The 24251-nt window shown below is 45.4% G+C and overlaps 1 protein-coding gene across 1 annotated transcript in view; it reads right to left on the reverse strand.

Moving 5' to 3' along the window:
- plxnb2b (plexin b2b) overlaps nt 1-24251 on the reverse strand; it is a 182807-nt gene that overhangs the window by 47681 nt on the left and 110875 nt on the right. The window contains 4 exon segments of the mRNA XM_029668355.2: nt 1066-1191; nt 1456-1644; nt 2313-2746; nt 2749-3450. Of these exon segments, the coding sequence (XP_029524215.2) occupies nt 1066-1191; nt 1456-1644; nt 2313-2746; nt 2749-3448 (1449 nt within the window). The 5' untranslated portion in view covers nt 3449-3450.

Below are 24251 nucleotides of genomic sequence, written 5' to 3' on the forward strand. Positions count from 1 at the left end.
AGGACTGTACAGAATGGTAATGGAGGTCGGTACAGAACTTCCTGGAGGACTGTACAGAACGGTAATGGAGGACTGTACAGAATGGTAATGGAGGACTGTACAGAACGGTAATGGAGCACTGTACAGAACGAATGGAGCACTGTACAGAACGGTAATGGAGGACTGTACAGAATGGTAATGGAGGTCGGTACAGAACTTCCTGGAGGACTGTACAGAACGGTAATGGAGCACTGTACAGAACGGTAATGGAGGACTGTACAGAATGGTAATGGAGGTCGGTACAGAACTTCCTGGAGGACTGTACAGAACGGTAATGGAGGACTGTACAGAATGGTAATGGAGGACTGTACAGAACGGTAATGGAGCACTGTACAGAACGGTAATGGAGCACTGTACAAAACTGTAATGGAGCACTGTTTCCGGACGGTAATGGAGGACTGTATAGAGTGGTAATGGAGCACTGTTTCCGGACGGTAATGGAGGACTGTACAGAACGGTAATGGATGACTGTACAGAACGGTAATGGATGACTGTACAGAACAGTGATGGAGGACTGTACAGAACGGTAATGGAGGACTGTACAGAACGGTAATGGAGGACTGTACAGAACGGTAATGGAGGACTGTACAGAACGGTAATGGAGGACTGTACAGAACAGTAATGGAGGACTGTATAGAACGGTAATGGAGGACTGTACATAACGATAATGGAGGACTGTACAGAACGGTAATGGAGGACTGTACAGAACGGTAATGGAGGACTGTATAGAACGGTAATGGAGGACTGTACAGAACGGTAATGGAGGACTGTACAGAACGGTAATGGAGGACTGTACAGAACGGTAATGGAGGACTGTACAGAACGGTAATGGAGGACTGTACAGAACGGTAATGGAGGACTGTACAGAACGGTAATGGAGGACTGTATAGAATGGTAATGGAGGACTGTACAGAACGGTAATGGAGGACTGTACAGAACGGTAATGGAGGACTGTACAGAACGGTAATGGAGGACTGTACAGAACGGTAATGGAGGACTGTACAGAACGGTAATGGAGCACTGTACCTTTTTCTCGGTGGTGATATACAGGTGGCTGTGGCTGGCATCGAAGAAGAGGTTTTTGTTGACTCGTTCCCCCGTGGTGTCCCCTGGTCCTCTGCTGTACACCTCTGGGTTGGTGGTCAGATGCACCTGCCAGGCAGAAACAGACAAACACCTGTCAACAATGAACCCACACTAGGCTGCTTCTCAACACACGCTGGGCTCATTCAATGGGGCACAGCACAAACAACAAAATAATCTGTCCACCAGCAACTCCCTCTATCATAGCATCCGCCCGTAGCCCCTTTACCTTGTATGGCTCCCCTACATCTCCCCCAGCACCACATCTTGTACACCTCCCAGAACGCCCCTCTTCCACACCACACGTCCTGTTCCGTCGCATCCTCTCCTTACCTTGTACACCTCTCCCAGGCTGTTCCCCAGGAAAGCGATGGTGTGGTCGTTCTCCACGGCGACGGCCACAGCGGTCAGTATGCTCGTCCTGGTGATGACCACCTCTGCCTGCAGGGCAAACTCTGGCTTACTGGCCAGCGGAGCTGGAAGGAAGTCCGCCCCACACTTAAAGTTGTTCAGCGTGTCTTTCTGCAGGGGGGGGGGGGGGGAAAGATAGGAGATATATTAGGTCCCTTAGCGGGGTAATCTGCAGGGGGGGGGGAGAAGAGATAGGAGATATACTAGGTCCCTTAGCGGGGCAATCTGCGGTTGCCACATATTTTTTGGGACGTATAAATTATAAATGAATGATGTATCCATTGATTCTTGAAGAATATAACTTATAAATGCCTCGTGAGCTTAGTTCAACTGTCGTACCCCATCGGAACCCAACATATAAGCTCGTTTAACTCCAATGTTTGAAAACATTGCAAATGTAAATCTCTTTTTTGTTTTTACATGGTGGCCGGTCAGACCTGACATCCACAGCTCTGTGCATCTGAGAATGGTTACATTTCCCCAGGCTTTTTACTAAAACAGAGGTGGGGTGTCCACGTTGTTATTATTCAACTGCAGATTGGCTTTTTAAAGCCATCTATCAAGGGAAAGAGATGACTGATACAGCCTGCAGGATCCCTTCAGACCAACCCCCCCCCCTCTACCCCTGAACACAAAGGCCTGAAATCCAACCCGAACGTGTCATATCTTTGCATTATTGATTAAAGGGAGAGAAGAAAAAAATGGTTTCAAATCACTGACTCTCTTTCTCCTCTTCTGACGCGCCGTTTGAAGTGGATGACAAAGGCTGCGCTACTTACATCAATGCGGGAGGTGCAGAACTCGTCTGTTTTGGAGGAGTAGGGGATGTCCACGGCTGGGGTGCCGGCGATCTTGCCCGAGTCGCTGTAGCAGGCGCTGATGAGGTCCACCAGCCTCTCGTTGATGGCCTTTAGAGGGTACATGCACAGGGCCGAGTCAGCGCTGTCATCGTAGGGACTGGCCACCATGAACAACACCTTGTGCCAGGGGAGTACTTGACCATACTGGCCCGACTCTGTCATCCCCCGGGCCAGCTCTTTACCTGGGGACGCCACATAGGCTGCCTGCACCTTGTTGTACCTGTTCCCCGGGCCACAGTTGAGCTGCAGCTCTGTGTAAGAGTAGTAGTGAGGGTCGTCCTCACACAGCCGAGACACGAAGGTGAAGTTCTTGTTATCGGTGCTTCCCATGGTCCTGGAGAACAGGAAGTAACAAAGCCCTCCTCTTTGAAGGCGTGGCGGAAGTCGTGCAGGTACTTGGGCACGAAGGGCGTGGCCTGCACGGTGGACGCCTCGACGATGCTCTCGAACACCACCCAGTCGCGGTAGTCCTGGAGGATGCGGGTGCTGATGAGCTTGGAGCTGTCCAGGCTGCCGTAGCCCTTCCCCACCAGGAACACATTGAAGGCGTTGCCGTCCTTAACGTATGTAGACATGACGCCCACCACGGCCACCCCGTCCTCGATACTAGCCACGTAGGTCCTCTCGCCCTTCGAGTCGCTGTAGTACAGCTGCTGCTCCACGTTGGTCAGGTTGAGGAGGGAGCAGATACCCCGGTACCGGGAGCCACAGACGATGAGCGAGCCGTTGGCCGGGTGCACCAGCAGCAGCTTGTTGACGTTAGGGCTGGGCTTGGTGTCCTGGCAGGCCGAGACGGGCGGGGTGCAGGTGCGGGCGTCCTCCCTGGGGCCCGTCTCGGCGCGGGCCTCCTCGCGCAGCGCTGCGTCCAGCTGGTAGATGGTGTTGACGGCGCCCAGGTAGACGCGGCCGCTCCGAGGGTCCTGCACCACGCTGTTGATGGCCGTTTTGGAGGGGAAGTCCAGGACCGCCTCCTCCTGCAGCGGGCCCCCGGCTGCAGACAGGCAGAACAGGAGGAGCAGGGGGAGGAGAGGAGCGGCCTGGACCCAGCTCGCCATCTCTGGATGAGAGGAGAGAGAGAGAGAGAGAGAGAGAGGAGAGGGGTAAGTGGTGATACACACCGGTTTCATCGGTTGAAATGCTGTAACGGCATCATATCACCTAAAGCAGCGGTTCCCAACTCCGGTCCTCCAGTACCTCCAACAGCACAGGATGTTGTTGTTGCCCCGGATGAACTCACCAGATTCAACTCCTTGAGGGCTTGATGGTTAGTTGACAAGTTGAATCAGGTGTGCTTGTCCGGGGCCACAGTAACAACGTGTACAGTTAGGGGTACACGAGGATCGCAATTGGGATCCACTGACGTAAGGCATCACATTTGAGAGCAGCATAACGGTGAGTTTAGAGGTACTGCATCGTGGCACAGCGAACAAGCAGGTGTTATGATGACATGGGTCGGCCCAGAGGGTCCTCAGTCATGAGGTTGGGGTCGGGAGGGAGGGAAACCCCTGAATGTAATGCACGTCAAAGGACATCTAGAAGCAGGTCAATCTGAAAAGCCTCCTCGCTCAACGATCCCCGTCCGTGTTCCAGTTCAGTTACTTCCAGTTAGAATATGGCCAAGAACTAGATCGCAGAGCCGTAGTTTGAAATCAAACAATGGCAGTCGACAGAGCAGGGCAGAAATCCACCATGTTCCTTCTCTGCTGTTTTTAGAGGAAATGCAATATGTGCAGGAAGCAGGTCTCTTTGTTAAATGGAGGGATATGATCACACGGCACCATTTGATACACAAAAACAGCCGCACACTTCCAAACAGCAGGTGGCAAAGACACCCACCTCCCACGCTGCTGATTGCCCACCGCTGTGGTTAATGTCGAGCTGCAGGTGGGTGAATCTGCAATGGCCCACCTCTGTGACTATTGTTCTCACACACAAATACACACCTATACGCCCATGCACAGTCACACGCACAAACATTATCCACGCACGCACCTCCACACACACACACGCCCAAACACACACACACACACGCCCAAACACACACACACTCACACACACACACACACACACACACACACACACACACACACACACACACACAGATAGATATGGTTCTGCTCATTTCACCTAGGCAGTTAAGCCCATAGCCACACTCGTCAAATTGAAAATCCCTGATGAAGCTTCCCGGGAAGAAGGAAGGCAGCCTGTGCCTGGCTGTGAATCAGTGTTTTATTATGTTAACCTGCCTTCCCTCAGAGTACTAAGTGAGGAGAGGACTGATTAGACATTTGCCCTCAGGGCCCAGTTAATTTAAGCTCCTACCCCCATTTTCATGAAAGTGTCCATCCTCCCCTATTCCTTGATTTTATTGAGCTTTTTTTCATTTCACAACCTCATTCCTTTCGGAGCCCCATTTCTCTAGGTCAACTTATCTGCTCTTTTTAATTCATACCCTTAAACAATTTCATTCCAATTGAAACTGCGTTATAAACACACTCACTCCCATCAGGAGTGTTTGGTTAGTCTTCTTTAGAGGATAGCAGGATGGTGTTTGGCTGAAAATCTCCCTGGTCTCTTAACACCGACAAAACAGGCTGCATTTACACAGGCAGCCCGATTTGGATCTTTTGAACCAATTATTGGCAAAAAAACGGATCTGATTGGTCAAAAGACCAATTAGTCAAAGAAGGATGAGAATTGGGCTGCTTGTGTAAACACAGCCATAGTGATTCACCAACGTGTTCATGTACTAGGCTAGCATGCGCCTACTCTCCGATGAAATGATTCACTTTTTACAGGGTTACTTAGGACCAATACCAATGGCCTCTCACTAAAGGCAAAAAGCCAATGTAACATAACGGGTAGCTTTCCTATAAAGAAATCAACTATAGATGCCTTCATGATGTGTTCATTGTGTAGACCGGGCAAAAGACTTATCCAACGTTCGGTTACTTTGTTAAGGTTATTCTGCCTTCGTTTAGTCTAGAATAAGAGCTATGACTTCTTAAAATGTGGTTTTAAAACTGCAATTCCGATCGTGACCCTGCCAGTTATAATCACTCATAGAAAAGAGGACATTCCATTTCTCATCCATTCATATTCTTTACTCGACATCTATAATCCGCTGTCAGTCTAGCAATCCAACTTCCTGTTGCAAATCCTTCACACAAAGAAATAATATATGGGTTTTCAAAATGTCACTGGCTGCTTTCTCTCGCCTAGCATATCCCGACTTAGGTCCACTGCCTATGAACAGTGCATGATCAAACAGACTGTTCGAAGCAGCTTTCCCAAACTAGGATGTAGACGAGGCTACAATAGTTGGTAGAATTGTCAGGAAGCATTCACTTGGGTAACAGGAAACTCAGCTTGACTTACTTCCATTACATCAAAGACTATTTATTTCGCCTATTCATGCAAATCTCTCACTCCCTATATATATATATATATATAAAAAAAATCTGCTGTTAAACAAATTTGCACTCTTTTTCAAAGGAGCTCATTCTCTCCTAGGATGTCTCCTCTCCTCTCTATCACTCTTCATCCTTTTTTCATGGGCTTAATCCAGAACACTAGAGTTAAGGAGGCTTCAAAGAGCTTCAGAGGAACAGTCAGACTCACAGTGGTAATGACACAGGTGGAGGTGGCCCCTTTGTCCCTGGGCTGTCCCGGCTTTTCTCTACTCTGAAGAAGCCTCTCTCTCTCTCTCTCTCTCTCTCTCACTCTCTCTATGCCTCTGTATGGGATATGAAGGCAGGGAAAGTCTCTCCTACAGAGGCTGAGCCATTCTAAAGAAAATAAAAAGCTGCTGAAATTAGTGGGTCACTCAGCGCGCTGCGTAAGCCTGCAGCTAATGAAGCCTCCAATGGCCGGGGATAAATAATAATGAAACGAACGAGGCGCTAACGAAGCAGGCACATCTGGAAAGTGAGACGCTCCCGAGAAAGCCTCGGCCCTGATCGTCTCTCTCCCAGTGCAGGAGAGAGACGACTTACCTCGAGGAGAGAAAATTATTAACTAGATGTGCCAATCTCTCATCATTGCTTCATGGTAAGCGCTACCGGCTGCCTTAACTTCACAGGCTTGTCTGCAAAGTTTGGAAATACTAGTGTAAGGGCAAGGAGAGAGAAAGGGACATTTTTCTAGGGGAGCTACTTGTACAGGCCTGAAAAGCAGGGCAAAGACAGGGTGTGTCCTGCTGCCTGTTAACTGGATAGCCCTCACGCTTCTGGCTGCCTACCATCTCTTCTCCACATCACCACCCTTCCTCCTCTAATACGTCAGGACATGCCCGCACAGGAAAAGCATCTCCCAGAAGAGGAAAATTAAATATAATTGAAAAATGGCAGGTGTGAGCAGGCCATGAACACACTCGAATGAACACATATACACACACACACACACACACACAGCTTGAAACGCTGACAGAGGAATCCTTTCCTGCCGCCCGGATACCTTTTTCCAGACTGCCATTGGGTGTCCGCAGCAGAACAGAGGTCTACAGTACCCTACCCATCATCCTCTCTGGCACAGACGAGGACCCCCCCACCCACCCACATCCCCACCACTAGGATAACACCCCGGCCAGGCCGCCTGCAGGAGGAAGTAAGTGTCCGCTGATTACATCTCCACTATGCTGAACAGACAGACGTCTGATGCGTCCCAAATGGGCACCTTGTTACATATTTAGAGCACTATGGGTCCCGGTCAAAAGTAGTGCACTTTGTAGGGAGTAGGGTGCCATTTGAGACGCAAGACAGTGAGTCACGGACACCGATCTTCAAACCCAGCACGAGTGCTGCTCTCAGACCTCACTCTCATTAAACAGATAGTGAGATATCAATAAAGAAATAACAGACCCTCCCTCCATCGCAAACATAATAGGATATCACCCCATAAGGCGGCAGCCCGCATTCATATTCAGCATTTCTCATATTAGCGCTCCTGTCCTCCCTCTTTCACTGTTCAGCAGATGCCGTTCCTGACAGTGACGTCTTTATATTAAAGCCTTTCTTAGTGTTACGTTGCTGATAAAAGTGAACCGCCATTAAATTAGTGGCCCGACCCTAGGGGCCGGGGGTGAGAGAGGGGTTAACGCCCAATTGCCTATCTGGCCCTGTGTGTCTGTCTGTCTCCGCGTGTCTCAGTGCGAGGGTGTTAAAGCGAGTTACAGGCAAAATGACAAAGTGGGTTTAGCGGCGCACAAGGAGCGGCGGCGGCGGAAACAAATGTCTCCGTCAGGTGCATTACACGCCGCCGAGAGCTCTTTGTTCTTTCTTCCAGTCAGGGAGAGGGAAAAATGCATGAGCCTGTCTCCTCCTACCCATCTGAGTGAAATTGTTTTAAAAGTGCTTAGGGAAGCTTGTGTGAAAACGTAAATCCAATTTCCATATGAACAATTACCCTGCCGTCAGGGTAGGCAGTTAATTTATTTCAATTTGACTGACTGCAATGAGCCACTGGCCCAGGCAACCAGTCTAGCCATTGTGATCAGGCAGGGCATTGAGCAGGCAGCCATTGATGGAACTAACCTGGTCTATAACACACAGAGACCCAGCTGTCCTGGCCGAAGTACCATCCCCCTGAAACCTACCATGACCAGAATACACTAAAACACACATTATCCTCACATTAGTGTGTGTGTATGTGTGTGTCAGGGCTTCCGTTAGCCAGTAATATTTAATACACTAAAACACACATTATCCTCACATTAGTGTGTGTGTATGTGTGTGTCAGGGCTTCCGTTAGCCAGTAATATTTTGGCCGTTAAAATCAAATTGGCACCGGCCAATTGTCCGGGAGAAGAAAAATCCCATTGCAAAAATGCCCTTTTAGCCTATTCATTGATTGAAATAAGAGTCGTTGTGGAGCGAGAGCTGCTGCTAATAGTTCATCAAACAGCTGGTTCGTTGCTGCTGGAGCGAAACGTGCTTATATTAGCCCAATCACGGCGCATCAATTCTAAATGCAATCGCGTGTTAACGGTTTCGATGGCCACGATTAAAAATAGCTACTATTTTTATTTCTCAACTGGTAATTGAAGCGGGCTTTCCATTCACCATTCAAGTGCATCGGCAACGAGGCAGGCTTCAGCATGTCACACACGATGAAGTATGATCATCCTGAATTAAATGTGAGTAATGACGAATGAGAAAGTTGCAGACGCACAAATGTGGCACACATATCATAACCCATGGTTAGAAATCAAACTGTTCCTGGTGCAAAAACAATGTCCTATCCCGGAGCTTTACTAAGCGAAGCTGCTCCCGAATGTACTACGTCAGGACTGGGACATTGATTCTATCATAGTCCATGTGGGTTTTAATGATGTTATGAAGGGCAGCTCTGAACAGTTGAAACTGGGTTTCAAAGAGCTGATTGCATCTCTGCTAGACACTAATAAAAGACCCATCATATCTGGCCCTGTGTCCTCTCTGAATCGTGGCATTGAACGCTTTAGCAGGATTCGTTCCCTTCACAACTGGCTAAGTGATTATTGCAGCTCAATGGGTGTAACTTTTGTTGACAATTTCGATTCCTTCTGGAAACAAAACACATTTTATAAGGAGGATGGGATCCACCCAAATAATTTGAGTACCTGGATCCTTTCACAGAATTATAAGGCTGCGTTGAGACAATGACTTATCAATGACCCAAGCCCAGCTCAGTTAATCCCTACCATTGTGTCGCTGAGTCATCATAATGCTCTAGAAAATATACATTATACCAGGGGCGTGGTTAGACACAATGTAAGCAGTCTAATTTATGTCCCTCTAACTGCCCTGAATGCCTCTGCTGATCCAACAGCTATTCTATGCAGTAATCATGTGCCTATGAACCAGATGTATGCTGTTAGCACTGAGGCGGTGTGCCGTAGTAGGAAGTCCACTGTGTTCAACTCATCCTGCACTAACATAAATAACATGAGAATCCAACAAGAAGGATATACTGCTCTCCCGGCACCAGATCCCAGTCATTTGCGTGAAGAAAAGACAAGAGGACAAGAGCACGCAGATCGGGCTGCCTTTTGGGAATCCGTAGGCGAGCGAGTCAACTCCCACTGTCAATTCTACTTGCTAACATGCAATCATTGGAAAATAAAATTGATGACCTATAATTACGATTATCCTACCAATGGGACATTAAGAAGTGCAATATCTTATGTTTCACAGAGTCGTGGCTGAACAACGACACGGATAATATAGAGCTAGAGGGATTTTCAATGCACCGGCAGAACAGAGAACTACGTCTGGTAAGACAGCTGGTGTGTGATTTCTAATATTAAAGAAGACTCAAGGTATTGTTCGCCTAAGGTAGAGTACCTTATGATAAGCTGTAGACCACACTATCTACCAAGAGAGTTCTCATCTATATTATTCATAGCCGTCTATTTACCACCACAGACCGATGCTGACACTAAGACCGCGCTCAACCAACTCTATAAGGCCATAAGCAAACAAGAAAATGCTCACCCGGAAGTGGTGCTCCTAGTGGCCGGGGGCTTCAATGCAGGCAAACTTAAATCAGTTTTACCAAATTTTTACCAGCATGTCACATGTGCAACCAGAGGAAAAGAAACTCTACACAGACTCTAACTCTATGCAGCAATGAACTCCACACACAGAGACGCATTCAAAACTGTCCCTCGCCCTCCATTTGGCAAATCTGACCATCATTCTATCCTCCTGATTCCTGCTTACAAGCAACAACTAAAGCAGGAAGTACCATTTGCACAATACGGAAGTGGTCAGATGACACAGATGCTACGCTACAGGACTATTTTGCTAGCACAGACTGGAATATATTCAGGGATTCATCCAATGGCATTGAGGAGTATACCATCTGTCATCGGCTTCATCAATAAGTGCATCGACGACGTCGTCCCCACAGTGACTGTTCATACATATCCGAAACAGAAGCCATGGATTACAGGCAACATCTGCATTGAGCTAAAGGCTAGTGCTGCCACTTTCAAGGAGCGGGACACTAATCCGGACACCTATAAGAAATCCCGCTAGGCGCTCAGACGAACCATCAAACAAGCAAAGCATCAATAAAGGATTAAGATTGAATCCTATTACACCGGCTCTGACGCTCGTTGGATGTGGCAGGGCTTGAAAACTATTACGGTCTACAAAGGGAAACCCAGATGCGAGCTGCCCAGTGACGTGAGCCTACCAGACGAGCTAAATGCCTTTTATGCTCGCTTCGAGGCAAGCAACACTGAAGCATGCATGAGAGCACCAGCTGTTCTGGATGACTGTGTGATAATGCTCTCGGTAGCCGATGTGAGCAAGACCTTTAAACAGGTCAACATTCACAAAGCCGCGGGGCCAGATGGATTACCAGGACGTGTAGTCAAAGCATGCGCGGACCAACTGACAAGTGTCTAGGACAAAAAGGCTTCTCAACAGTTTTTACCCCCAAGACATAAGACTCCTGAACAGGTAACCAAATGGTTACCCGGACTATTTGCATTATGTGCCCCACCCCAACCCCTCTTTTACGCTGCTGCTACTCTCTGTTTATATTATATGCATAGTCACTTTAACTATACATTCATGTACATACTACCTAAATTGGCCCGACCAACCAGTGCTACCGCACATTGGCTAACCGGGCTATATGCATTGTGTCCCACCACCCGCCAACCCCTCTTTTTACGCTTCTGCTACTCTCTGTTCATCATATATGCACAGTCACTTTAATGATACCTACATGTACATACTACCTCAATAAGCCTGACTAACAGGTGTCTGTATATATATAGCCTTGCTACTCTTTCTTAAAATTTATTTTTACTGTTGTTTTATTTCTTTACTTACCTACACACACACACACACACCTTTTTTTTCTCGCACCACTGGTTAGAGCCTGTAAGTAAGCATTTCACTGTAAGGTCTACACCTGTTGTATTCGGCGCACGTGACAAATAAACTTGGATTTCATTTGATTTAATCCAGGTAGAATCAGGAATTCCCCAGGGCTGCTGTCTAGGCCCCTTACTTTTTTCAATCTTTACTAAAGACATGCCAGTAAGTAAAGCCAGTGTGTCTATGTATGCGGATGACTCAACACTATACACATCAGCTACTACAGTGACTGAAATGACTGCAACACTTAACAAAGAGCTGCAGTTAGTTTCAGAATGGGTGGCAAGTTCTAAATATTTCTTAAACTAAAAGCACAGTATTTGGGACAAATCATTTACTAAACCCTAAACCTCAGTTAAATCTTGTAATAAAAAATGTGTAAACTGCCTGGTATAACCCTGGATTGTAAGCTGTCATGGTCAAAATATATTAATACAACAGAAGCTAAAATGGGGAAAAATCTGTCCATAATAAAGCGCTGCTCTGCCTTCTTATCTGCATTATCAACAAGGAAGGTCCTACAGGCCTTAGTTTTAATTGCACCTGGACTACTGTTCAGTTGTGTGTTCAGGTGGCACAATAAGGGACTTGGCTCAGAACAGGGCAGCACGGGTGGCCCTTGGATGTACACAGAGAACAAACATTAATAATATGCATTTCAATCTCTCCTGGCTCAAAGTGGAGGAGAGATTGACTTCATCATTACTTGTATTTGTGAGTGGTATTGACATTGAACACACCGAGCTGTCTGTTAAAACGACTAGCACACAGCTCAGACACTCATGCACACCCCACAAGACATGCCACTAGAGGTCTCTTCACAGTCCCCAAGTCCAGAACAGACTATAGGAGGCACATAGTACTACATAGAGCCATGACTACATGGAACTCTATTCCATATCAGGTAACTGATGCAAGCAGTAAAATCAGATTTAAAAAACATAGGACAGCTGGGACTGTGAAGCAAAACGAACATAGGCACAAACACATGCATACACACACATGATAACATACACACTATACACATACATACACATGGATTTTGTGTTGTAGATACGTGGTAGTGGAGTAAGGGCCTAAGGGCACACACTTAGTGTGTTGTGAAATATGTTATGAATGTATTGTAATGTTTTTCAAATTGTATAACTGCCTTAATTTTGCCGGACCCCAGGAAGAGTAGCTGCTGCCTTGGCGATCCATAATAAATGCTAACCTCTCACCATTACAATAACAGGGGAGGTTAGCATTTTATATCATACCTGCAAGACATGCTAATCTCTCGCCATTACAATAACAGGGGAGGTTAGCATTTTATATCACACCTTCAAGACATGCTAATCTCTCACCATTACAATAACAGGGGAGGTTAGCATTTTATATCAAACTTCCAAGACATGCTAATCTCTCACCATTACAATAATAGGGGAAGTTAGCATTCTACATCACACCTCCAAGACATGCTAATCTCTCACCATTACAATAACAGGGGAGGTTAGCATTTTATATCACACCTCCAAGACATGCTAATCTCTCACCATTACAATAACAGGGGAGGTTAGCATTTTATATTACAATAACAGGGGAGGTTAGCATTTTATATCACATCTCCAAGACATGCTAATCTCTCACCATTACAATAACAGGGGAGGTTAGAATTTTATATCACACCTCCAAGACATGCTAATCTCTCACCATTACAATAACAGGGGAGGTTAGCATTTCATATCACACCTCCAAGACATGCTAATCTCTCACCATTACAATAACAGGGGAGGTTAGAATTTTATATCACACCTCCAAGACATGCTAATCTCTCCCTATTACAATAACAGGGGAGGTTAGCATTTTATATCACACCTCCAAGACATGCTAATCTCTCACCATTACAATAACAGGGGAGGTTAGAATTTTATATCACACCTCCAAGACATGCTAATCTCTCACCATTACAATAACAGGGGAGGTTAGAATTTTATATCACACCTCCAAGACATGCTAATCTCTCACCATTACAATAACAGGGGAGGTTAGCATTTTATATCACACCTCCAAGACATGCTAATCTCTCACCATTACAATAACAGGGGAGGTTAGCATTTTATATCACACCTCCAAGACATGCTAATCTCTCACTATTACAATAACAGGGGAGGTTAGCATTTTATATCACACCTCCAAGACATGCTAATCTCTCCCTATTACAATAACAGGGGAGGTTAGCATTTTATATCACACCTCCAAGACATGCTAATCTCTCACCATTACAATAACAGGGAGGTTAGAATTTTATATCACACCTCCAAGACATGCTAATCTCTCACCATTACAATAACAGGGAGGTTAGAATTTTATATCACACCTCCAAGACATGCTAATCTCTCACCATTACAATAACAGGGGAGGTTAGCATTTTATATCACACCTCCAAGACATGCTAATCTCTCACCATTACAATAACAGGGGAGGTTAGCATTTTATATCACACCTCCAAGACATGCTAATCTCTCACTATTACAATAACAGGGGAGGTTAGCATTTTATATCACACCTCCAAGACATGCTAATCTCTCCCTATTACAATAACAGGGGAGGTTAGCATTTTATATCACACCTCCAAGACATGCTAATCTCTCACCATTACAATAACAGGGGAGGTTAGAATTTTATATCACACCTCCAAGACATGCTAATCTCTCACCATTACAATAACAGGGGAGGTTAGAATTTTATATCACACCTCCAAGACATGCTAATCTCTCACCATTACAATAACAGGGGAGGTTAGCATTTTTTGGAGGGGTATGAAATGTAGGCCTCTGTAACTTCTCACTCATTATCCGTAATCATGGTAGCATCCACATTGATATAGAAGTGTTTAGAAACATATTCTATTCTTATTTACAATAAAAGTGACTCCAAAACAGAACGGCTCATAATAATGGCCGGAACAGAGCAAATGGAATGGCATCAAACACCTGGAAACCATTTGTTTGATGTATTTGATACCATTCCACTGATACCGCTGCAGTCATTACCACGAGCCCGTTCTCCCTAAGGTGCCACCAACCTCCTGTGCTCCAAAATGACACAATCGATTATTTACCATGAATTTATATTGGGCACAAAATAATCCGAAACACAACCAAAACAAACAGCAAATGCATCCAACAAGTTTGTAGAGTCACAATCTTGATTTAATCAGACTTTGGGTCCAAATACTAAACTTTTGACTGCTTTAATAAGTGAATTTGTCCCAATACCTTCAGTCCCCTGAAATGGGTGGACTATTTAGAAAAACATCTGTAATTTCTAAACGGTTCACCCGATATGGATGAAAATACACTCAAATTAAAGCTGACTGTCTGCACTTTAACCTCATAGTCATTGAATAATTTCAAATCTAAAGTGCTGGAGTACAGAGCCAAAACAACAACACATACCCTGTCCCAATACTTTTGGAGCTCACCGTAAACTCTGGATTACCAATAAGAAGCTTTGAAGCCATCGATCGGCCATATTGGCACTCCCCAGAAGAAGCAGTCCTCCATAGGAATGAATGGAATTCTACATTATTTCAATTAAATGTTTCAAGAACAAAATTACATGTATTTAAGTATTTTTGTATTTTATAATATAAAAATATGCATTGAGGTGTCTGTAATGTAATACATCTGGCAAAAAAAACAAATGTATACATGAATAAATGAATTTCTATAGCTTCCAGAATATTTGTAACAATGGTGGGGGAGTGCCAAGATGGAGGTGCAGAGGCTTCAAAACAGTGCCCCCTATCAGTCATCTAGTGCATATATAAATCTTTGGTTACACACCACTTTGTAATGAGCTGGAGGCAGTATGCATTTCGAAAACATATACTTGTGTGTGTATCGGGGAGCAGCAGAGGTCAGTATGGCCCCCACTTCGTTTTCCGTTCAGGTACAGCACATTTCCTCATTAGGAATGATAGCCTGTTTGTCTGTTTACTGCATCGTCGCTGGTCCCAAGGCCCTAGCTATCTACTGTCTGCCAGCTGGCCACTTGAGTGGAGAGTAGACTACAAACTGCAAGTGGAGTAGCCGACACACTGATTCGCTGCTTGCACACATACAGTACACACACTCTCTGTCACAGACACACACACACCGTCCCTCCGCAGCAGCAGGTTGGGATAATCTCCCAGTTCTTTCTGGCCTCCTCCCTCCCTGCTGGATGAGTGTCCTCTTCACTGGGACAGAGAGGCTATTTGCTGTGGATACAGCTGGCGTGCAGGGAACCTGATTAAGCACTAGGCCCACTGCAGAAGAGACACACACACACCTTCAGCAGCCAGGCCCACTGCAGAAGAGACACACACACACACACCTTCAGTAGCCAGGCCCACTGTAGAAGAGACACACACACCTTCAGCAGCCAGGCCCACTGTAGAAGAGACACACACACCTTCAGCAGCCAGGCCCACTGTAGAAGAGACACACACACACACACCTTCAGCAGCCAGGCCCACTGTAGAAGAGACACACACACCTTCAGCAGCCAGGCCCACTGTAGAAGAGACACACACACACACACACCTTCAGCAGCAGGCCCACTGTAGAAGAGACACACACACACACCTTCAGCAGCCAGGCCCACTGCAGAAGAGACACACACACCTTCAGCAGCCAGGCCCACTGCAGAAGAGACACACCCACCTTCAGCAGCCAGGCCCACTGCAGAAGAGACACACACACCTTCAGCAGCCAGGCCCACTGCAGAAGAGACACACACACACACCTTCAGCAGCCAGGCCCACTGTAGAAGACACATACACACACCTTCAGCAGCCAGGCCCACTGCAGAAGACACACACACCTTCAGCAGCCAGGCCCACTGCAGAAGAGACACACACACATCTTCAGCAGCCAGGCCCACTGCAGAAGAGACACACACACACACCTTCAGCAGCCAAGCCCACTGCAGAAGAGACACACACACACTTTCAGCAGCCAGGCCCACTGCAGAAGAGACACAGACACCTTCAGCAGCCAGGCCCACTGCAGAAGAGACACACACACACCTTCAGCAGCCAGGCCCACTGCAGAAGAGACACACACACCTTCAGCAGCCAGGCCCACTGCAGAAGAGACACACACACCAGTAGTCAAAACTACCTCAAAGCTCAGGCCCATTGCAGAAAAGACACCAGCCAACACTCTCAGTCCTCCAAACTCTTCCCACAGTCTTCCCGTTCATTAACAAATAAGTCCACACCTTCCTACAATTAAGAAGTCAGGGAAGGAATCCATTACACACCTTATTGGTTATAATGATTTAACATCGGCGGCATAAATGGCAATGAGCCATGAAGGTATCATCCTGTAACATAATATGGTTTAGTCTCACCCTTCTGTTTCTGGAGTTTCAAGGGGAATATTGTCTCCATTAAATATACTGTACATTTAACAGTGTACTGTATATCCTGTTATATCACCGGGAATCCTATTCTTACACAAGTCACACGTACAGGATGGGGCGGGCACATGCTGGTGGATTAAAAACACCAAGCTTACACACGTTACACTGGCGCTAATCCTTCCCATTCATCTGTAACGGATACTGCCTAACCCTAAACACTGGTACTGTGTAAAGCAGCGTGGTTTTCAAACAATGACGCACTGAGAGAGACTGTGAACAGAGGGAAGTGTGGAGAGAGAATTTGTTCTGACTTGTGAAAGCAGAGTGGGAGAGATGGAAAAAGAAGGAGAGAAGTAGAGAGAGAGTGTGAATTAGAGAGAAAGAGACAGACTGAGGGAGAGACAGACAGAAAGACAGACAGACAGATGGAGAGAGAGACAGACGGAGAGAGAAACAGACAGAGAAAGAAACAGACAGAGAGAAACAGACAGACAGACAGACAGTGCGACAGGGTGAGAGACAGACAGGGAGAGAGACAGGCAGAGAGTGAGACAGACAGAGAGAGAGAGACAGAGAGAGAGACAGAGACAGAGAGAGAGGGGAGAGAGAGAGAGGGGAGAAAGAGAGAGGGGAGAGCTGTGATGGTTTTAAATGGCTGTTTTGTGTGGGCTGCTACATGTCAGTCACACCTCCAGATGAGTCAGTGTGCTGACAGACTGAGTGTTTAGGAGTAGATATCAACTCTAGGAGTCCACTTACTGATGCTGACAATAGAATAATACAGCAAAACCATACAGAATCTAGTAACTAGCTACACACACAGGTCTAATTGATCAACTGTAGACCATCCTATTTACCAAGAGAGTTTCCATCTATATTTTTCATTGCTGTTTATTTAACACCACAAACCCATGCTGGCACTAAGACCGCCCTCAACGAGCTGTATCGGGCCACAAGCAGACAGGAACATGCTTATCCAAAGGCAGCACACCTAGTGGTCGGTGATTTTAACACAAGGCCATAGGGCCAGACAGATTCCCAGAACGCAGAGCATGCGTTGACCAGCTGGCAAGTGTGTTCCACTGACATTTTCAACCTCTTCCTGACCCAGTCTATAATATCTACATGTTTCAAGCAGAACATCAGAGTCCCTGTGCCCAGGAACGCCAAGGTAACCTGTCTAAATGACTACCGCCCCGTAGCACTCACATCTGTAGCCATGAAGTGCTTTGAAAGGCTGGTCATGGCTCACATCAACACCATCATCCTGGAAACCCTAGACTCACTCCAATTCACATACCGCCCCAACAGATCCACAGATGACGCACTCCACACTGTTGCACTCCACACTGCCACCTGGACACCTACATTACAGGACTGGACCCTGAACAGCTTCTACCCCCAAGACAAAAGGCTGCCAATAGCTACCCGGACTATCTGCGTTGACCCTTTTTGTACTAAATTCTTTTGACTCATCACAAATGCTACTGTTATTGTTTATTATCTGTCCTGTTGCCTAGTCACTTTATTCCTAGTTATATGTACATATCTACCTCAATGACCTCGTACCCCTGCACATCCTGACTCGGTACTGGTACCCCGTGTACGTAGCCGAGTTATTGTTACTCACTGTGTATTTAGTATTACTTTCCTATTATTTCTCTAGTTTCTTTCTCTCTGCATTGTTGGGAAGGGCCCATAAGTGAGTGTTCCACTTTTAATCTACACCTGTTGTTTACGTGACAAATAACTTTTGATTTGATCCAGAGGATAGAGAAAACCACACCTACTCTGCCTACATTCACATCTACCACCAAAATCCTATAAAGTATCCTTCTCCCCTCTCATCCCTAATCTGTCACACTGCGGCCTGTTTGTCTGTCTGTCTGTCGGTCTATCTCGATGAGGCCCCCAGAGCAGAGCAGAGAGAGGCTGCTAAACGGAGCCTGACTAATGGCTAAACAAACACCATTATCTGGCCTTGATAGCCCAGCCCTGAACAGTCCAGTGCTGAGTAGACTAGATATAGTAGAGCCCTGCCTGCAGCTGAGATTCACTTAATCCCAGCTCTCTACCCACTAATGAGGGCCCTTCACCGGACACGCCACAGCCCATTGGGGGTCCACAGGAGCCCACTTGGGCCCAGCCAAGCATGGCGACAAAGCACAGCCAGTGAAAGAGGGTTGGAGGGGGGATGTCTCGGTCGACTCACTCTCAAAGGGCAACTCTACCACAATTTCAGCCTTTGCCCAACAAACAATGCATTCAGGTGAGAAGTTGTGGGTGGAGCGACGGCCAGCTGAGCACATAGTTGTACCTGATCCCAACACTTTCTCACTTACCAGAAGTCCACTGGCACGTTCAGCTAATTATATTAGCTACAGTTGTAAGGGGCAGCGTTCCTGACATCTATTTCTACATGCAGTGCAAGTTCAAATCCCCCATGGTTGAATTGTTATAGATTTGTTTTATGTGATCTTACATTCATTGCAGTATTGTGTTGAGAAGAAAAGTGCAGTCATCACCTAGAAAATTAAGAATATGAATGAATGAATTTCTAAATAAAATACGTCTTTCTTCAGCCTTGTTCACAAACACACTGCCGGGGCCTAACAATCCTATTATATTACATATATTGCAAGGATGTGTCTAAATGTAGGCGTTGTTTTAATGATCTGCTTCAATATGCATCGTTTGACTTGAGGACCAGCAGCAGAGTGACATTTCCTTTATAAATAAACTGCCCCATGTGGGATTTGAACTCACAACCATGCAACTTTACACCAACTGTTTTAGCAGACGCGTTTGCATCAGTTGCAAGGACTGCTACTATCTATCCAGTGATCCTGCCGACCAAGGCCAGGTCTGAGGAGCTGTTTGGCGTAGCAGCTAGCCTAGCAACTAGATAGGGTTTTCTTGGGGGCTTGAACGCAGCCCGCGATGCCATTGTGGCTGAGACTGAGGATTGGCATGTGGCTGTTTGTCCTCGCTGCTTGTTGTTGTTGTTTACAATCCTCCCTCCGACCTGCCCTGTCTGGCACTGTGAGGAGTAACAGCGTAACCTACGTTGCTACCATGACAAAGCCCAAAGCCAGTGGGAGTACCGTTGAGGACAGTGGTGTCTCTCTATCACAGGTGAAGGATGTTTTAAACAAACAAAAATAGTCCCACAAGCAGTTGTTACAACGACAAGAAAATAGCTTCAAGTGTTGTGTCCAAATACTGGTGGAGTCAACTAATAAAATAATAGACTACCTGACCAGAGAGATCCAGGACCTGAAGAACAGATTGCAGTTCTCTCGGGGTCAGATCGATGAGTTTCAACAGGTATGACGGCAAGATGACAGCAATCTGTAAGTCATTGAGAGAGGACATCAGTTCTGTATGTTAATCCGTGACAATAATGACAGAGAAAACTGATTATCAAGGGACAATCAAGGTGGAACAACATTGTTGTTGACGGAATTGCAAAATCTCCACGAGACCTGGATGGAGTCTGAGGACAAAGTGAGGGAAATGATCTCAGAGAAACTGAAGCTGGACCACAGGAAGATTCAGGTGGAGCGAGCCCACAGGACTGGAAAACATACCACCGGCCCAGGTAACAGGCCCAGGCCGATAGTGGTCAAGTTCCTGGTGTGATGACTCACGCTTCACCATCTGGCAGTCTGACCCAATGCATAATTCCATCTGTGAAGTTTGGTAGAGGAGGAAGAATGGCCTGGGGCTGTTTTTCATGGTTCGGTCTAGGCCCCTTAGCTCCAGTGAAGGGAAATATTAATGCTACAGCATACAATTACATTTTAGATGATTCTGTGCTTACAACTTTCTGGCAAAAGTTGGGGGCAGGCCCTTTGCTGTTAAGGCATGACAATGCCCCCGTGCACAAAGCGAGGTCAGTGTGGAAGAACTTGAGTGGCCTGCACAGAGCCCTGACGTTAACCCAATCGAACGCCTTTGGGATGATTTGGAATGCCACTGCGAGCCAGGCCTAATCGCCCGACACCAGTGCCCGACCTCACTAATGCTCTTGTGGCTGAATATTCCAACATCTAGTGGAAAGCATTCCTAGAAGAGTGGAGCCTGTTTTGGCAGCAAAGGGGAGACCAACTTCATGTTAAAGACCATGATTTTGGAATGAGATGTTCGACAAGTAGGTGTCCACATACCTTTGGTCACGTAGTGTATGTCATGTGTTATTACAGTGATGTGGTTGCAGGTTCAACTGGCAACTCTAAAGCCTTTTTCATTTTGGGGTGTTGCTATAGGCCACCAAGTGCTAACAGTCAGTATCAAAATAATATGTGTGAAATGCTTAATAGTGTATGTGATGTAAACAGAGAGGTCTACTTTCTTGGGGACCTGAATATTGGCTGGTTTTCATCAAGCTGTCCGCTCAAGAGGAAGCTTCTCACTGTAACCAGTACCTGTAATGTGGTTCAGGTTATAAAATAACCTACTATTGTGTTTACAAACACTGCAGGAACAAGATAATCAAAGATCACATTGTACTAATAATGTCACATTCTGTTCTGAAGCTGGATCTGTACCCATTGGATGCAGTGATCACAATAAGGTGGCTATATCCAGGAAAGCCAAAGTTCCAAAAGCTGGGCTTAAAATAGTGTATAAGAGATTATACAAAATATTTGTCTGTGACTCTTATGTGGATGACGTTAAACATATTTGCTGGTCTGATGCGATTAATAAGGAGCATGCACAATGTATGAAATTGCTTCTTACAATTATTGATAAACATGGACCTGTTAAGAAACAGACTGTTAGAACTGTTAAGGCTCCATGGATTGATGAGGAATAAAACAACAATTGATGGTTGAAAGAGATGGGTCAAAAGGAGTGGCTAATAAGTCTGTCTGCATGTCTGACTGGCTGACTTACTGCAAATTGAGAAATGAAATGACTAAACTCCACAGAAATAATAAGAAACTGTATTCTGAAGCCAAGATCAATGATATAAAGAATGATTCAACTCCATCTTTCACAGCATTTCATCACAAAACCATTTGATGTCGCCACTTATTTCAATGATTACTTCATTGGCATAGTGGGCAAAGTCAGGCAGGAAATGCCAAACATGAACAGTGAGCCATTGTACTCAAGCATAATGAAAGAAAAGCATTAAGTCGGAGTGGGAGAGGTGGAAAAATGATTGTTATTGATCAATAATGACAATCCTGACACTGACAACTTAGATGTAAAGTTACTGAGGATGGTAGCTGACTCTACAGCCACTCCTATCTGTCATATCTTTAATCTGAGCCTAGAGGAAAGTCTTTGTCCTCATTCCTGGAGGGAAGCCAAAGTCGCTCTGCTACCCAACAGTGGTAAAGCGGCCTTGACTGGTTCTAACAGCAGACCTATCAGCTTGCTGCCAGCTCTTAGCAAACTGTTGGGAAAAATTGTGTTTGATCAAATACAATGTTATTTCTCTGTAAACAAATGAACAACAGACTTCCAGCATGCTTATAGAGAAGGGCACTCAACATGTACTGCACTGACACAAATGACTGATGATTGGTTGAAAGCAATAGATAAGAAGATTATGGGAGCTGTACTGTTAGATTTCAGTGCAGCCTTTGATATTACTGACCATAACCTATTGTTGAGAAAACTGACATGTTACGGATTTTCAACCTCTGCCATTTCATGGATTCAAAGCCATCTATCTAATAGAACTCAGAGGGTTTTCTTTAATGGAAGGTTCTCTTATATCAAACACGTAAAGTGTGATGTACCACAGGGCATCCCTTTAGGCCCTCTACACTTTTCTATTTTTACCAATGACCTGCCATTGGCATTAAACAAAGCATACGTGTCCATGTATGCTGATGATTCAACCATATACGCATCAGCAACCACAACTAATGATGTCACTGAAACCCTTAACAAAGAGTTGCAGTCTGTTTTGGAATGGGTGGCCAGTAATAAACTGGTCCTGAACATCTCTATAACTAAGAGCATTGTATTTGGTACAAATCATTCACTAAGTTCTAGACCTCAGCTGAATGGTGTGTCTGTTAAACAAGTTGAGGAGACTAAATTACTTGGCGTTACCTTGGATTGTAAACTGTCATGGTCAAAACATATAGATTCAATGGTTGTAAAGATGGGGAGAGGTCTGTCTGTAATAAAGAGATGGTCCACACTCCATAAAGCAAGTCCTGCAGGCTCTAGTTCTATGTTATCTTGATTATTGTCCAGTCATGTGGTCAAGTGCTGCCAAGAAAGACCCAGTGAAGCTGCAGCCCAGAACAGAGCGGCACGTCTTGTTCTTCACTGTAATCAGAGGGTCTCTCTGCAAACAACAACATCACTTCTGACTGTGTCACACATGAATGTGTTAGAAATGCCATATTGTTTGCATAGTCAACTTACACACAGCACTGACACCAGACATGCCACCAGGGGTCTTTTCACAGTCCCCAGATCCAGAACAAATTCAAGGAAACGTACAGTATTATTCAGAGCCATGAGTGCATGGAACTCCCATCTTATATAGCGCAAGTGAACAGAACCTGGTTTCAAAAAACAAATAAAGCAACACCTCACGGCACAATGACTCTCCCCCATGTGACCTACTTATTGTGTGCATGTACTGACGTGTATGTGTAACTGATAGATACACACACTACATGTTAATGTTTTTTAATGGAGTCTTTTTTTTGGTCTGTATTGTATTTTTGGTTATGTGTCGGACCCCAGTAAGACTAGTTGTCGCCATTGGCATCGGCTAATGGGGATCCTAATAAATCAAATTGCCAAGTAGGCGTGCTGTCTCCTGCTTTTATAGTAAGTCTTGGACGGTACCACCAGGCACATCTAGAAGGGAGTGTACTTAACACAGAACCCCGCCCTTGAGATGAGAACGGAGGACCTTTCGGCTAGTGGCCAATCCTTAAAAAAAGGGCTTTCGTTTTTGAGATACCCTTACCCGAGATGGAACAAAATACAACCATATTTTTTCACATCTTTAATGTCTCCCATTTATAAAATGGATGGTTGTGAATTCATATTTTATTGCAAAAGTGGTTAAATGTATAGATATTTTGACACGCCCCCTAACCTCAGAACTTGCAGAATGATGCCTGGCTGGGGGGGGCACAAACTCATATCATCCAATATCGCAATCTCTGATATTGTAAAAAATGTGGAATACAAGTAGTCAGTTGTCTGACCTTCGTTCAGAAACGAAGAACATTAGAATAGGAAGCCTAGAGGTTAGAGTGTTGGACTAGTAACCGAAAGGTTGCAAGATTGAATCCCCGAGCTGACAAGGTAAAAATCTGTAATTCTGCCACTGAACAAGGCAGTTAACCCACCGTTCCTAGGCCGTCATTGTAAATAGGAATTTGTTCTTAACTGACTTGCCTAGTTAAATAAAGTGGAAATATGGACTTGTAAACAGATATACAATAGGCAGAAATATAAATATTTATGATGAAAGTCAAATTTGCTCTCATTCAGTGCTGTTTGGTCCTGCCTGACCAAAATACATAGTTACACATGTTTTATATAGGGAGGCTATTGTAATCTAATCAGATCAAAGGAAAAAAAGTGGGCTGAGTGAAAA

This window comes from Oncorhynchus nerka, linkage group LG9a, assembly GCF_034236695.1.
Source record: "Oncorhynchus nerka isolate Pitt River linkage group LG9a, Oner_Uvic_2.0, whole genome shotgun sequence".
NCBI classification, from domain to species: Eukaryota; Metazoa; Chordata; class Actinopteri; order Salmoniformes; family Salmonidae; genus Oncorhynchus; species Oncorhynchus nerka.